The following is a 14,490-nucleotide window of genomic DNA, read 5'->3' as shown; positions in this document are numbered from 1 at the left end:
TAAAATAGGAGTTAATTTATTTGACATAAAATATTTTATTTGACGTAAAATATTTTATTTTGAAAAGATTGATTTATTCATATAAAAACATTCTATTTTTTTAGTTTATAAATAAACACATCAATAACAGTTAATGTAATTAAAAATTACTAATTGTGAATATGTTATATAACATATTATTTTGATTAATTTAGTATCTAACCACAATATGAGCAACCAACAAATTATAAACAATTAAAATTTTTGATTCATCATAAATGTTATATACTACAAATCGAAAACAAACACCAATATGGATGTATGTATGTGGTATATACTGTTTTTAATGGCCTTTAACATATAATTTTACCTCATTTTAATCATTTAGATTGCATATTAGGTGTATATATTGCATTTCACATGCATAATTTCATAGAAAGGGATTAAACTGCACCCTTGAAAAGTTTGGGGCAAAATTGTGAGGTTATTCTTGTGAATTTAGTAGTATTGGTGGTAAATGTGAAAACATCATAAAATTTAGGTACCAAGGTTACAAAATTGGAATATTCACGGGGTCTGTATGGCACAATTGAAAGATACGGGGTTGATTTGAATGATGTTTTCTTAAATTCCCAAAGCATTTTGTCCATTTGAAAATAATCAGAATTCGAGGGACCTAAAGTGAAAATTCGGAGAAGCTAACCATTGGAATGGAATCGAGCTTTATCTTCGCCGGCGGCAGCCATGACGACAGAGCAGAGAGACAGAATGGGGCTGTAGACTTTAGACGCATTGTGCAGCAAAAGGCGGAGATGGGATTGTGGAGGCCATAGAAGAACATCTCACACGCAGGCTGGACAAAATTAATAAACCTTTACAGACAAAGAATAGTATCATTTTCAAAATATTTAATCAGCGTGAATCATATATTAGGATTGTTGGAAGGTTCAATAGAAAAATCAATCTACGTGAATCATATTTTAGAATTCCAATATTTTCAGAATTGTTGGAAGGTTCTATAGCAAAAAGAGGAGAAGAAAACGTATCTACCCATTCTGTTCAGATCAGGTGTATTCAAAAAAAAATTGTGATTTAATAATTAAACAAAACGATTGTATTTTAAGAGCAGTGGCATAAAGATGTAATTTTTATGGAAAAATCAGGGCTAAATACTATTTGTACTTCCCTTAGATTAGTTATACGACGAAACATCTTAAATATATAACACTAATTATAAAATAACGAACAAAATTTATAAAACCATAAAAATTAAACTGTGCGGGGTCAATCCCTAGTTAACTTTATAGGAGTGACCAAGGTATAAGCTATAGAACAAATAGAAGGACTCTGAAATAAGCTACTAAGACAGAGAAGTGCAATAGAATCTCGTTTTATCTATGCATGACTTCAATTTACATCTTCTTTCTGAGTTCGAGAGAGATGAGCTTCTTCGATGCGGCGGGTGAGCATAGAGATCGCATAATGTGAAGCACTTGAAGACGCATAATACGAGGTAACTGTAAGCTGAGCAAACTTGGGAAGTGCATAACCTACCAAATATTATACAGGATCACAATGTTCAGGTGTTTTCTTGAAAGAAAACATACAGATGTATATCAACGAAAGCCTCTATTAACATACTCACTACCACCTTGGACATGATGATGAAACTAACACTCTAAAGAGGATACTATTCTATCAGAAGCCTCTCATTAGATATGCGAACTCAACATGGACATAAGCTCTTCGGGGTGATATAAAACAGATAATTCAAACAGCTAATCATCACTCAAGTTCAAACACACAAAATCACTAACGCAGGATGTATATATAAATCAATATTTAGGCACAAGAGAAGCAAGTGAGCAAGAGAAGAATTATGTTACCTCCAAAGGCAGCCCCTAGACCTGAATAGCCTAGCAGCAATGGAAACTATAAGCAAAAGCAGTAAGTGAGAAGACGCTTTGACCCGGGGAACAGACAGAGTTCTAGAACTAGAAGGCAAGGGAAAGAGAGAAGATGCGTACCCCGACAAGAAAAGAGAGACGCTTTGACCGTGGAAAACGATTCTGAAGATAGGGGATCCCTGAAAGACCAAAAGAGATAAAAGAGATCAACTGTAGAAATGATAAGTAATTAAAAACCACAAGAGCATCATACGAGATTACCTGTGTTGAAAGCATTGACGGCACTAAGCAAGCCACCAATACCAGAACCAGCCTATAGCACACGAGATACGTAATCAGAAACAGATAAATCAATTTTTATGCTATCTACTACATGTCATGGTATCCCCAACCAATAATTTCAATGAAAAAAAGCTTAAAGACAATACTAATCAGAAATTGCAACAGACCAAAAGAATAATAAACTGAAGAAAAAAAAACCATCTTTAGAAGTCAACGAATAAAAAGGTTGAAACTTTTACATACCCAGCAGAGCTTAATCACCTAAGCTAGAATACAGATTCTCATTCACAACATAATCGCATCTAAAGTCATCTGATTTGTATACATATCGAGTCCACAACAGCTAGCTACTACTTATATTCTCATCAAAGAATACAAAATTCATATGAAATCAGCTAAACTAAACACAGATCACAATTCTTCAGATTAGCAATGTTAAACTGAACTGACCACAGCAGCAGCATCGTGCAGAACTGGAGTTATGGTCCACTCTCCTTTCTCCTGATGAAAATTTGTAAGAAGAACAAATGAAATTGATTTTCAGACAATATCCTAAAAACACAAAGACAAAGACTTGGGAAGCTTACATAGTTAGGGGTTAAGAGAGAAAGGCAACGTGGACAGCGAGCGGAACCAAGACCAGGGTTCATGGTCGGATCATACTCTAGATTCGCACGTCTCAGCTTCTCTTCGTATACTTCTCTAGTTCCCATCTCCCCCGATCAACCTGCTCTTCGTTTCCTCTCTCAGAATGTTTCCGCCGTCGCTACGTAATCTACCCAATAATGGGCCTTATGGGCTTTCTTATCTAGGCCCAACTAGAGTCGCTACGCATATCTTCTAATCCAACATTTGTAACAGGTGCATGCACTCAGGCTTGAAGCAGCAAAGCAAGGAAAGGATCATGCATGTTACAGAGAAAAAAACTATAGATCACTTTCTGTTTGTATTTTAGATGTTTTGTTTAATGCACCCAACAATGGGGAAGAATCATTCATCTTAAAGTAAATCAGAACCTTTGATAAGAAAAATACTAAAACACACTTACAGAGAGATCTTTCTTTACATGAAAGAAAACAAGCAAAAGATATTTTGTCGAGTAATGATGAACCACAAAACAGTCACAAGAGATTGTATAAATAAAACCTTTTAGAAGATGGAAAACCTCAAGCTGTTACTTTTTGCAAACAAGTTGTACTCTTCACCTACGATGCTTTCTTTCCTCTTTTTCTTACAATTTCCCGTGAGATCACCAAAGACATAATCTCCTGACTTACTTCCTCCTCTAGACAGAGCAACCGGACCACCAAAGTGGAACAAGGAGAAGAAGCCTTCGTCACTATCAGTTTGGGGACCTGGACTTTCCATGTCTCTCCTTTCATCTGCTGCTTCCAATGGCTCCAGAGTCTGAGTTTGGTCCACAGGCATATAGTTTTCAGAAAACACTAGATTCTCTCTTCCTTCAGAGTGCTGACTGACATCTTCAGAATCAGACATGGAGTGGGATTCAGTGTTTCCATTGTTATCTCCTTCACTAAGGCATGAAGAGCAGTTATCTAAACTTGAGGCTCTACTCATCATAGGATCTTTTAAGTACATGTCATCATTCTTCTTCTGTCTTATGCCAACTTCCTCCATCTTCTTGCCTTCCTTTGTTGTAAAGCACCCCTTTCCATCTTCATCATCTATTATAACCTCTCTGACACAATAGTGGGTTATAACTTCTTGCCTTCCTTTGTTGTAAATCACCCGTTTCCAACCATCTTCATCATCATCAGGTGGAGACAGATCTTCATCTACATCTCCAGTTTCAGTTGCTGACTCCTCCTCGCAGCTTACACTAGTGTTCATTTCCTCATCAAGATTCAGGAACCCGTCTTCTTCCCTTGGCAAAACTGGTTTATTACTAAACTTTGGATTCTTCTGCTCTTTTTCTCGTTCTTTTTCCTTCAACCTCTCCTTTCTCCGAAGTTTTTTCTCCCTTTCTTTTCTTCTTTTCCTTTCTTTTTTCTCCTCTTCTTTCTCTTCTTCCTCGAGAAGTCTTTTCTGCAAGCGTTAAAGACAATGGAGTAGAACTGTAAGTGTAGAAACGCCTTGACAAATTGAGTAGATTGTCAAAGAGAATCAAGATAGCAACACAAACCTGGTTCTCCAAGGTGACAATCTCCTTGCAGGCAATGTGAACACGTTGCTCTAAGAGCTTAGATGAAAGGCTGACAAACATACTGTGTGCATTTTGACGGGCTGTACTTTCCCTATATGCCTTTTCAACCTAAAACATTATTATGAAACAGGTAGAAATGAATACACATACTAAAGTAACAATCAATTGGAATGTGAACTTAAGAGGAGATTCTATAACAACAAACCTGCTCCTTAAAAATAACAGCTGCAGCATCTAGAAGAAACTCTCGAGCTAGTTCTGGAGTCTTTGCATGTTTTTGTGGACGCAAACACTCACCACCAACCTCATTCTCATCTTTATCAACCAGCACTTCATCCTTATATAACATTGGAAACAACATAATAATATTTTAACAAGGAAACATCATATTTACCAAATTGTATACATTTTTTAAAAGGCTTTACCTCTTGTTCCTCCACATCTTCAGCATGCTCAAACAGCGTTCTAAGGCATTCCCCTCTTTTAACCGAAACAAAGCCATCCCCAACCACAAGCCAGGAGTGAACGCATTGCTGGCCTCTCAATGCATGAGCTTTGACTGATACCTCGGAGCAGCGGCCATTGTCTTTAAAAGCCCTGACAGTAATGTAGCATTGGTGTAATCCACGAAGGTCTAGGCCATTGACTTGAGCGCTCCCATCATTGCCTACATATTTGTACTTGAGGATATCGGTTTCCCATTCTTCAGTTCCAATAGCCCACTCGATGTACTGATATCCATCATTCTCTTTAAAATATTGACTCCAATCTGCTCGCACAGAATCATTGTCTACCTGAGAAATTATAGATGTTAATTAAGAAAGTTAAAACCTTCTCAGGTATGTATATTTGGTTGAATATGTTAAAGAAAGTTAAAGACCTCATAGTGAATGGCTGTGTCAGCAACACAAAACCAGTCGGTACATTGTGGTTCTCTCTGCATTCGTTTAAGTTCCTTAAGTTCTTTGAACTCCCGAATAACATTTCTTCTGCAGTCTTTACAAAACTTCTTGCATTTGAATCTATATATAGTGACGTTATAACAAAGAAAGAAATAAATAAGAAACTAAGTAATGCATGCAATGAGTTAATAGGAAGACCCTCAAAGTCAAATATACTATACCTGTTAGTTAGTCTTTCAATGAAATCCTCTTCTTTCATCCTCGACAGTGATAGTCTAGTTTCCTCTTCAAGTGCAGACCAAAACGCTACTAATGTATCACAAGAGAGACTTGTGGTATGTAAAGCACATGTGTCTCTTGTTGTTCCATGGCCTTTACCATAACCAACCATCCCTTGACGACTTCCACAAGCATGAGGATAGAGCAACTCACGTTTCCTCTCTCGAGCTCTGGCACTTTCAAACACCTGCTATATAAAGCCAAATAAATTAACCCAAACTAAACTGGACAGACCCAACATATAATAAGGAAACTCTGGATGCAACTCACATTCTGAAGCCCTTTGAAAGATTTTGCATACAAATAGCAGTCAGGAACTGTGAGTAATCCATCGCGTGTTGCGGTGAGACCTCCCCACTGATCAACAGCGGGGTCATGCAACTCACCGATACATTTGTGATTACCATCTTTTAAAGCTCCTGATCTGTTGCATGGAAGATCTCCTTTTTGTTGCAATGACTTCCCATTTGAAACAATCTGCGAGAAGTCTTCAAGCAGCAGGCCAATGCATTTAGAACAACACATGTTCTTACGAGCTTGCTCAAACAGAGCATGCCTATCAATCCTGAGAAGCTCATGTCTAGCTTCCGGCGACAGCTCACTCCAGAACTGTATAAAATAGTTCAAAACAAAATTGAATTACTCTCAAATTATTCAGATTAAATCAAGCAAACAACCACACTCATTAGAAGCACCTAAACACTTGAGTAGAGACGTGATATACCTTGTGAAGTTGATTGTAGCTGACTCCATCAACGTCCTTGGACCAAAACCCAGAAGAGTAATGTTCATCCCTGTGTGCTAAACCCGGCATCTTTTCTACACTAGTATGTGTTCTTGAACCGATTGAATTGGATTGGAAAGAGAGGCTAAACAGAGTTCTTCTGGAGAGATGATGATGAGATTCGCAGCTTAGTATATATATGAGAGACAGAGAGATGATGGGTATAATAACAGATGGGGGCGGGTTGTTACAAAGTTATGTTAGAAAACATTAAAATACGGTAATAATGTGTATATGTTATTTTACATTTGTGGTAATAATGTGATTTCATACTGTAATGGATTTTGTGGTTCATGTGCGGGTGTCGTCATAGTGTTTTTTTTTTGTTTCTTCCTTTTTTTAATTTTGTGTCGTCATAATGTTGTAATCCTCACTTGTTTTTTTTTTTTTTTGTTTAATCAGGATGGGTTCGGGCCTTCGGCCTTAATCCCCCTCTGAGCCCGGAACCAGCCTGCGTCTGTATCCACCAGGGGGCCTAAGTCATTCCGTGGCCGGGTCTCGAATTCGTGATGGCGGGAACCTCAGCTGAGGTTCCTATACCACCAGACCACGAGGCCCGGTTTGTCCTCACTTGTTTTACCTTGTTTTATTCATGTTTTGAGATGTATATGATGGTATGTAGCTGACTTGCACATATTATAAACCAACTCTGTTGTTTTTTTAATCGTTTCTATATGATGAAAAAGTTATATATCTCATTCCATACTGAGACACATGACCTTAAGGGCAACTTGTCTAAAAGTTGAGAGATATAGAACACAAAATATCAAAAGTATTAAATTTGTGGCATCATAATCATATGTTTTGATTGGTCAAATATTTTCTTTAATTTATATCTAACAACTAATTTACTATTTAGTTTCTTGCCTAGACTCCTTCAATCAGTAAAAAGATCTGACTCAAAGGCTGAAAGGCTTAGATACAAACCAAGAAAGAAAGAGAGCTTTATAACAATAAAAATATAAGTTATATTCGATTAAATAGCATCTTATAACCAATAATCATAGTTATCTGACACAGAAAAGGAGAAAAAAATAGCCATAACAATAATAACAAAAGACAAAAACAAGACAGATGGTAAATCTGTTATTTAGGAAGTAGACTCAGGACCGGCTGGTCTAGAGTTAAGAAGAGGCTGAAGTGCTTTGACAACGATTGTCATGTTGGGTCGGAAGTCTGCCTCGTACTGAACACACAAGGCCGCCACAGCTGCCAACTGTTCCACCACCAACGAATGAAAATTCATTACAAAACCAAACTAAAGTAAGCATCCTTAGTTATCAATCTTGAATTGATGCCTTGGTATTCAACATGAGTCGAGGAAAAAACGTGTCTAATAGCATTCATACGCTCCACATATTTGATTCTCAATTAACACAAATGTTAGAAGTTTAACACATAAAATAAGAAGAAACCTAAACTACTAGTCTACTATATAATCATCCACACATACCAATTTATTATTTGCTGTCAAATGAGAAGCATTATAACTTTTTTTTGTAACCACATGTCATCATTAAGATGATTCTTAGAATCATTAGAGAAATATGTTGGTCCATCTAATTATATAATAAGGTTTTTATTAAACTAACAATAAATTCATCATTAATGTACTTTATTATTTCCTTAAATAAAATTTACGGAATTGCCTAATGTGGCTAAAGTATATATGGCAATTAATGATTTTGAATAATAAAGATTTGATAAAAAAAATAGTGTATCTTCTATCATATTTGTTTAATTTTAAATTATTAAATAAATTAAACAACCACAACAACCATATAATAAAAATTTAGATTTTTATGTATATGTTATATTTTGAATTTTTACAAACGGCAATAAATTACTAAAACTGTTAAGAGTCTCACATTCAAATTTTATGATCCATGGTTTAAAAATTTTGTTATGACAAAATACAAATGATTACAAAAATTATATAAGTAAAAAGTCTAATTTAATTAATTATTAAGATTAATATATATATATATATATATCATTTTAAATTAAACTTTAAACCATATAAAATACAATATTTTAGTTTCAAAATTTACTTTGAACAATTTTTTTTGATAAAAGTTTTGAACGATCATTGACAACTTATTTTTTTAAAATTATAAATTACTAAAACTATTAATCCCTCAATGAAAATTTTGTTATCAGTATTTTAATTTTTTTTACAAAAGATATAAATGATCAAAAAAATTATATGAGTAGAAATCATCATTTAATAGACATTAATATTAAAAATATACTAAAATATATTATCTATGTTAGTATCATTTAAATTTAATTACATATTCTATCAAATATAAAAAAAAAATATTTTTTAGATTAATAAAATTGATTTATATGTTCGCACCAATTTAATTATATATTTAATAGTTACTGAACTTTAATTATTTAATATATATTAATTATTTCATGTAAAAATATTTAATACATAAAATAATTTATATATATAATGTTGATTCCGCGCAAGGCGTGGATCTTAACCTAGTGATATCTGTAAATGAACTACATGCAAATAGTTTTATATATTGTTAGATAACTAGGATTGCGTATAAGTCACCATGCCAATCATCAAAATATCTTAATTATTTGATTAAGAACATGTAAAACGGACCTTGGCGACTGCTTTGGGAGGGAAATCATTGTTAAGCTTAGGATCTATGCATTGTTTGACTTTGTCTTCACTTAGTCTCGGTGTTGCCTACAAAAGCAAAGACAAGTAAAAGAGTTTATCATTAAAAATGATCGATATTTATATAATGTGTACGTACGTACCCAAGTAACAAGACTTTGTTGGCCTTTAGGCATGGTATGATCTACAGGTTTTCTTCCCGTCAAGAGCTCCAAAAGCACAACACCAAAACTATACACATCACTCTTCTGTGTTATCTGTCCGGTCATTGCATACCTAAAACAAGAAATACTCTTACATTATATATAGAACCCTATGTAGTATTATGGCAAAATCTCAAAGTATCTTTAGAAATATATTAAGGAGATTGATGACTCCACTTATCATCAATTGTTTTTAAGTTGAAAAGGCATCTAACTTAATTAATATGATTTCTCTTATTAAGAGATGAATTAATGGGTGTATGGTATTGTACTCTGGAGCGTGATAGCCGAAGGTTCCCAAGACTCGAGTAGAGTGAAGCCTAGCCGCTGAATCGGAGGATGCGTTGGTCAAGTTGAAATCAGCCATTTTGGCCACAAAGTCATTGAACAACAAGACATTGCTCGACCTTACGTCCCTGTGTACTACTGATGGCTGGACCTTCTCGTGAAGAAACTCAAGCCCCCTAGCTGCTCCATATGCGATCTTGACCCTTTGGTTCCAGTTCAGCACCGGCCCTGGCTCAGCCCCTTGCACTCCCTTTCTCCCTAAAGATTTGATCCATACATATATCTATCACATAGACACCACGTTAACTAAGCTATGAATCTCGAGAGTTTAACCTACGTACCGTGTAATACATCGTGTAAAGAACCCTTGCTTGCAAACTCATAGATGAGAATGCGATTATTTGCTTCCAAGCAGTACCCCATCAACTCCACAAAATGTTCGTTTTTGAGTCGTGATACAACCGATAACTTGCCATTATAATCAATAAAAATTACTAAATATGTTACAAAACACAGTGAGATCTAATTAGAGATACAGTTGTAGCCTAGTGGGAGCCAAGAAGATTAAAGATTGATTGATTTTGTGAGAATATAAGCTCTCACATTAAAATTTTTGATAGAACATGAGTATTAAATCAAAGATTTCAATCCAATCAACCTATAGCCAGTTGGTTTTAAGTTTGAAACTTATAAAACTTAACAGTTTTACCTGAAAATGAGTTGAAAGATCATTAGTTTTTGTGATATTAATGTGTACCTGTGAGGTGAAATCTGAGTCAGGTTCTTCAGAAGAGGCGTCAAGCTTCTTGATAGCAACATCGTCTCCATTATACTTGCCTTGGAAGACACGTCCATAAGAACCTTCACCGATCAGTGCCTTGTTGCCGAAGTTACCCGTCATTCTGTTCAACTCATCCAATGCAACCGCAGGGATTTCTATGGGTAAAACCTTTGCAGGACCTCCTGATCTAGGTGCGTTCGTGTTCCTCGGTTCCCCTCTATTTCCACCTATTCACAAAACGTACAAAGCTGGTGGTGAAACTCAGAACAGAGAAGGCATAAACTCATGGAGTTAGGGTTCTGTTACCGCCAATGTTAGGGTTTCCAGCCTTGTTAGGAGGGGCTGAATACTGGTTTGCGGGTGGACCGGCTGGTTCCTCATCGGCACCTCCGCAACAGAACATGTTTTCAGATCTTTTGACAACACGTGTGTGTGTTTTCTTGGTCTTATTCTTGTGTTTCGATTCTGTTAATTTCTGTTTTACCTGTTAATAACATCTGAAAAATGCGTATTAATCATGTGCATATCTTTCCTATGTTTATGAATCTAAATCCATTTGTATAATCGATTTGAATGCATCACATTTTTGTATTATGAATGCAGAACATTATTCAAAAGAGAAGAAGAAAGAACGCAGTACATTATTTCAGATCATATCAAGATTGTGATAATGTGGAAGAGAGAGAGAGAGAGAGGGACAAAACCTTGAAGAATCGCGCTAATGGTAAAAGAAGATCGAAGAAATGTGATTATTACCTCAATTCAGCCATTAAGTTAACCGTAGAAAATAATAATGATGAATACTTCAGAAAACCACAAAGGATGTGATTCTACGAAGCTTGAATAAAAACAACGTTTGATTTCTACGATTCTTGATTTTGTTTTCTTGGAAATTCGGAAGCTTGATAAAGAAAAGAAATAGATTTTTCTTATTTGGGTTTTCTCGGAATGTTTGCAAGTCTCTCTGTTTTCTCTGTTCAGCGATAATGTCGGAAGACAAAACACACATTCGCTTATTATACTTTTAATTTAATATAATAACCAATCATAGGAAGTCTCAAGCGTTGTGTTGTCTTCACGTCTTGCACGTCCTCTCTGGACCGGACCATATTACTAACTTATCTTTTGTAATCATTATTCATATTTCTAAAGTCTAAAAGTTCTCTAACATATCATCTGCTTGAATTCACAATTAATCATTTTGGTAATGTAACATGTCTTATCTTTGGTAATGTCTTAAATCTAGTATGATTCGGTAGCATTAGTTAGTCAGAATCTCACTAAGCCACGTTTAAATTTCTGTGTTGATCATTAACCCTTTCACTTCAACGATAAAATGTCCTTATCGAAAATCATCTTCCAGTATTATGAGTCATATTGTATGATGATCCAATAAAGATAAAAAAATCAATTTTTGATATAAGAACAGAACCAAAAGGAAAACTGTCTTTATTTTTCCAACAAATCAGGAAAATTACAAGACTAAGAGTTTGTAATATTTCAAAACATAATGTTTTCAACCTGATCACGGGGAGATTTTGATCTCATAGCTCTCAAGACTATGCTATGTACATCATCCCTTTCAGTTCCAATCAAAATCATCATTACAGAGCCTATGAAACATCCATCACTGTCATCATCTACTCTTCTCTCCAAATCCGTCCGGTGACTCTCAACTTGAGCTCTTCTTTGTCACTGCCTGAAAAGAACAAAGCCATGTTCCTAGGGATGATGAGACCGTCCTGACTATCACGCACTTTCCTGTGACCGTCTCTGATGCTTCTCGGAATCCCTTGCCACGTCAGCTTACGGCTGTGAGCTCCAACTTCCAAGCTGTAACTAAACTTCTTAGCCTCGTTCTCGTCTCCCATGAACCGTAGAAACGCCATGTACACCGGCGCCGTCCCCAGCTGAAACGCCTCAAAGTGTAAGCAGAACTGTCTTCCAAAACAGTTGAACACCTAAAACAAAGCATCATTCCAGAGATGAGATTCAATTCAAAGTAGTGAATCATACATTTAGATAAAGATAAGATGCATACCGTTAGCATCCATGTAGCATTCTCAACCTCTTGAGGATTAGACTTGACGTAACGGTGGTTGAAAGTGCAGCCACTATGCATATCGACTTTGTGATCGTCTTTGAGATGCTCAACGAGGGTTGGAATGTCTCCCGTCACTGAACACTCAGAGCCAGTGTAAGGACAGTCGTAGGAACGAAACCTGCAGTGCTGCTCGTGCTTGACCTTGCTGTAGTACGGGAAAATGTCGTGACACCCTAAGCTTTGGTACCGGCACGAAACCTCTAACGATTCCGCAACCTTCTCAAGAGCCAAGCATCTTATGTTGCCGAGCTCGTAACGGCATGTAGGGCACGTGTTCTGCACTTGTTGTTTGCAGCTTGAACACAACGTGTGGCCATTGGGGCACTATGGGAAAATTAAACAAACGTAGATGTCAACGCTAAAAGTAAGGCGAGTGTCGGAGAAAGAGTAGAACAGTGGCACACACACACACACACCTGATTAATTGGAGGATACATGAGATTTGTGCAAACCGGACATTCGAGAAGCTCATGAACACCATTGCCATTGCTCGAACGGATTCCATATTTTCCAACTGAACCGCTACCTGGTTTGGCTGGTTTGTTAGTAGCCTCGAATTTAGACATCTTAACCTCGTAATCTAAGCCCGTCGAGTAAGACTCCAAGGCTTCTTTGTAAGTGATGCCACCAGGAGCCATGTAGAGTCCACAACTTTCTTTATTGCCTATTAGCAACACTTGTCCCTCTTGTGGTAGATGAAATACTCTTTTAATCTTTGCTCTCCTGCAGGAAAATTAAAAAACAATTACAAATGTAAGTTAATATAATCAGAAGGAAAACATAACAGTTTTTCACCAAAAACCTCAAAAAGAAAATAAAGTAAAATGGTATTATAGACAAGCAGCATGTAACATGTTGTTCAAAAGTGGGTTAGGAGGAGGTAGATACGTAGTTCACTTGATCAAGTTTCTTTCTTTATATCTGGAAAACAGGATCAACAGGTCTCTTAGACAGTACTGTACATTGAACATCAAGTCTTATACATGTCTCGGTCCAACATTATAATAAAACTTAGCAGCCACTTCGTTTGGAAACAAAAAAAAAAAAAAAATTAGCCTTTGGGAACTATTGTGAGTAAGTTCGTTACCTATCGTCTCTCTCAGGTGTAAACTTGATTTCTTAGCAATCGTTTCAAAATACTAAGGGAAGAGTTAGCCTTTGATTGTTATCTTTTGCTTATTTGGAAATTCAAAGAGAAGTTAACATTCATCTAGACTCTAGAGAAAAACACATATCAAGAACGATGTATTGTTTTAACCTTATAACAATAGATAAGATCTCAAACAAACAAAAAACTCAGAAAAAATAGCAAAGTTTGAATTTTGAAAACAAATAAGCTGTGAGTTGTAGATAAAATTGAAGCTGGACTACGAAACGATTAACGAAGATGAACGATTCACAAGATACTAGGCTAGATTCTTCATTCAAAGATGCCTTCTTGAGATTTAGATTAATAACCATGAATACAAACCTAATTTTTCAGGCGTGGCGGTGACGGTGGCGTTTGAGTGATTGAAGAAGGAAGGAAGGAGAATAGACGCGGATTAATAAGACACGTCGAAATTAATTAAGGGGAAGAGATAGTTGTGTCCTGTCTTGTTCTTCTTCTTGTTGTTGGTTTCGATGAATAGCAGCCATTAATGGTTTTTTCTTCTTCTTTTTTTTGCTCTGTTTTTATCTTTTTATTGCGAATAATGATATTTAAATTCACCGGTCGACAAAAAAAAAAAAAAAAAAGATATTTAAATTCACCAAGGTTTGTTGCTTTTTCGGTCATTTTTATTTAATTTGGATAGAGACTAATCTTCTTTAAAATCAGATTTTGTGAGATTTCATCCTATCTATAGAATATAATTTATACGTTTTGATTGGATTCTTATATTTTATTCAGATGTAAATCAATGTACGTATCTATATTAATTTTCTTTTGTTATTTATACATTACACATTTTACACATATAAAAAGTTCTAATTTTCTTTAAAATTAAAATCCACCAGGATAGATTTGAAGAAATAAGATGTGGAAAGAAAGTATAAGTAGCATTTCCAGTTTACATGTTTCACTTGAAACAAATATCAAATCAGAAGTTGTGGAAAGTATAATAAAAGATTAAATCCAGTATAAATGTTTCACGAATATTTCGTTTTTTCAATTGATTAAACCAGCTCATTATTT

The 14,490-nt window shown here is 35.6% G+C and overlaps 4 protein-coding genes across 5 annotated transcripts; all 4 read right to left on the bottom strand.

The window, feature by feature from the left end:
• Positions 1 to 1,213: 1,213 nt before the first annotated feature.
• On the bottom strand, positions 1,214 to 2,979 carry LOC106388268. The gene is made up of 6 exons (XM_013828298.3): positions 2,756 to 2,979; positions 2,619 to 2,669; positions 2,148 to 2,199; positions 2,007 to 2,065; positions 1,866 to 1,911; positions 1,214 to 1,529 (listed from the first exon to the last, which is right to left on the bottom strand). Exons 1-6 carry the CDS (start codon positions 2,879 to 2,881, stop codon positions 1,387 to 1,389), a joined length of 477 nt encoding a protein of 158 aa, XP_013683752.2. The 5' UTR covers positions 2,882 to 2,979; the 3' UTR covers positions 1,214 to 1,386.
• Positions 2,980 to 3,167: 188 nt separating this feature from the next.
• On the bottom strand, positions 3,168 to 6,539 carry LOC106388269. Of its 2 annotated transcripts, none has more exons than XM_048752653.1 (8): positions 6,238 to 6,539; positions 5,784 to 6,122; positions 5,456 to 5,703; positions 5,213 to 5,354; positions 4,758 to 5,126; positions 4,538 to 4,669; positions 4,312 to 4,440; positions 3,168 to 4,214 (listed from the first exon to the last, which is right to left on the bottom strand). In XM_048752653.1, exons 1-8 carry the CDS (start codon positions 6,325 to 6,327, stop codon positions 3,318 to 3,320), a joined length of 2,346 nt encoding a protein of 781 aa, XP_048608610.1. In that variant the 5' UTR covers positions 6,328 to 6,539; the 3' UTR covers positions 3,168 to 3,317. The 2 variants fall into 2 exon arrangements, with proteins under 2 accessions (XP_048608610.1, XP_013683755.2); XM_013828301.3 differs by having other exon boundaries at positions 5,456 to 5,700.
• Positions 6,512 to 11,217, bottom strand: LOC106388270 (probable protein kinase At2g41970). The gene is made up of 8 exons (XM_048752654.1): positions 10,980 to 11,217; positions 10,517 to 10,708; positions 10,187 to 10,437; positions 9,771 to 9,897; positions 9,414 to 9,687; positions 9,082 to 9,214; positions 8,921 to 9,007; positions 6,512 to 7,513 (listed from the first exon to the last, which is right to left on the bottom strand). The coding sequence occupies exons 2-8, from the start codon at positions 10,611 to 10,613 to the stop codon at positions 7,388 to 7,390; spliced, it is 1,095 nt and encodes a 364-aa protein (XP_048608611.1). The 5' UTR covers positions 10,614 to 10,708; positions 10,980 to 11,217; the 3' UTR covers positions 6,512 to 7,387.
• A 390-nt stretch (positions 11,218 to 11,607) lies between these two features.
• Positions 11,608 to 14,041, bottom strand: LOC106388271 (putative E3 ubiquitin-protein ligase SINAT1). Its single transcript, XM_048752652.1, has 4 exons — positions 13,786 to 14,041; positions 12,731 to 13,037; positions 12,252 to 12,638; positions 11,608 to 12,171 (listed from the first exon to the last, which is right to left on the bottom strand). Exons 2-4 carry the CDS (start codon positions 12,950 to 12,952, stop codon positions 11,851 to 11,853), a joined length of 930 nt encoding a protein of 309 aa, XP_048608609.1. The 5' UTR covers positions 12,953 to 13,037; positions 13,786 to 14,041; the 3' UTR covers positions 11,608 to 11,850.
• Between the last annotated feature and the right edge of the window lie 449 nt (positions 14,042 to 14,490).

The sequence above is a fragment of the Brassica napus genome, chromosome C3 (genome assembly GCF_020379485.1).
Source record: "Brassica napus cultivar Da-Ae chromosome C3, Da-Ae, whole genome shotgun sequence".
NCBI lineage: Eukaryota > Viridiplantae > Streptophyta > Magnoliopsida > Brassicales > Brassicaceae > Brassica > Brassica napus.
This window is presented reverse-complemented; position numbering and strand designations above follow the sequence as displayed.

Excerpts from the sequence above, each read along its gene's own strand:
- LOC106388271 (XM_048752652.1), bottom strand. The coding sequence starts at position 12,952 with ATGGCTCCTGGTGGCATCACTTACAAAGAAGCCTTGGAGTCTTACTCG. Across the intron at positions 12,639-12,730 it reads TGTATCCTCCAATTAATCAG|TGCCCCAATGGCCACACGTT; the intron begins GTGTGTGTGTGT and ends ATTTTCCCATAG. Across the intron at positions 12,172-12,251 it reads ATGCTACATGGATGCTAACG|GTGTTCAACTGTTTTGGAAG; the intron begins GTATGCATCTTA and ends GCTTTGTTTTAG.
- LOC106388268 (XM_013828298.3), bottom strand. The coding sequence starts at position 2,881 with ATGGGAACTAGAGAAGTATACGAAGAGAAGCTGAGACGTGCGAATCTA. Across the intron at positions 2,670-2,755 it reads CTCTCTTAACCCCTAACTAT|GAGAAAGGAGAGTGGACCAT; the intron begins GTAAGCTTCCCA and ends AATTTTCATCAG. Across the intron at positions 1,530-1,865 it reads TCTAGGGGCTGCCTTTGGAG|GTTATGCACTTCCCAAGTTT; the intron begins GTAACATAATTC and ends AATATTTGGTAG.
- LOC106388270 (XM_048752654.1), bottom strand. The coding sequence starts at position 10,613 with ATGTTCTGTTGCGGAGGTGCCGATGAGGAACCAGCCGGTCCACCCGCA. Across the intron at positions 9,008-9,081 it reads AACAAAGTCTTGTTACTTGG|GCAACACCGAGACTAAGTGA; the intron begins GTACGTACGTAC and ends TTGCTTTTGTAG. Across the intron at positions 7,514-8,920 it reads CTCCCAAAGCAGTCGCCAAG|TTGGCAGCTGTGGCGGCCTT; the intron begins GTCCGTTTTACA and ends GTGGTGGAACAG.
- LOC106388269 (XM_048752653.1), bottom strand. The coding sequence starts at position 6,327 with ATGCCGGGTTTAGCACACAGGGATGAACATTACTCTTCTGGGTTTTGG. Across the intron at positions 5,355-5,455 it reads ATTGAAAGACTAACTAACAG|ATTCAAATGCAAGAAGTTTT; the intron begins GTATAGTATATT and ends CACTATATATAG. Across the intron at positions 4,215-4,311 it reads TTGTCACCTTGGAGAACCAG|AAAAGACTTCTCGAGGAAGA; the intron begins GTTTGTGTTGCT and ends TAACGCTTGCAG.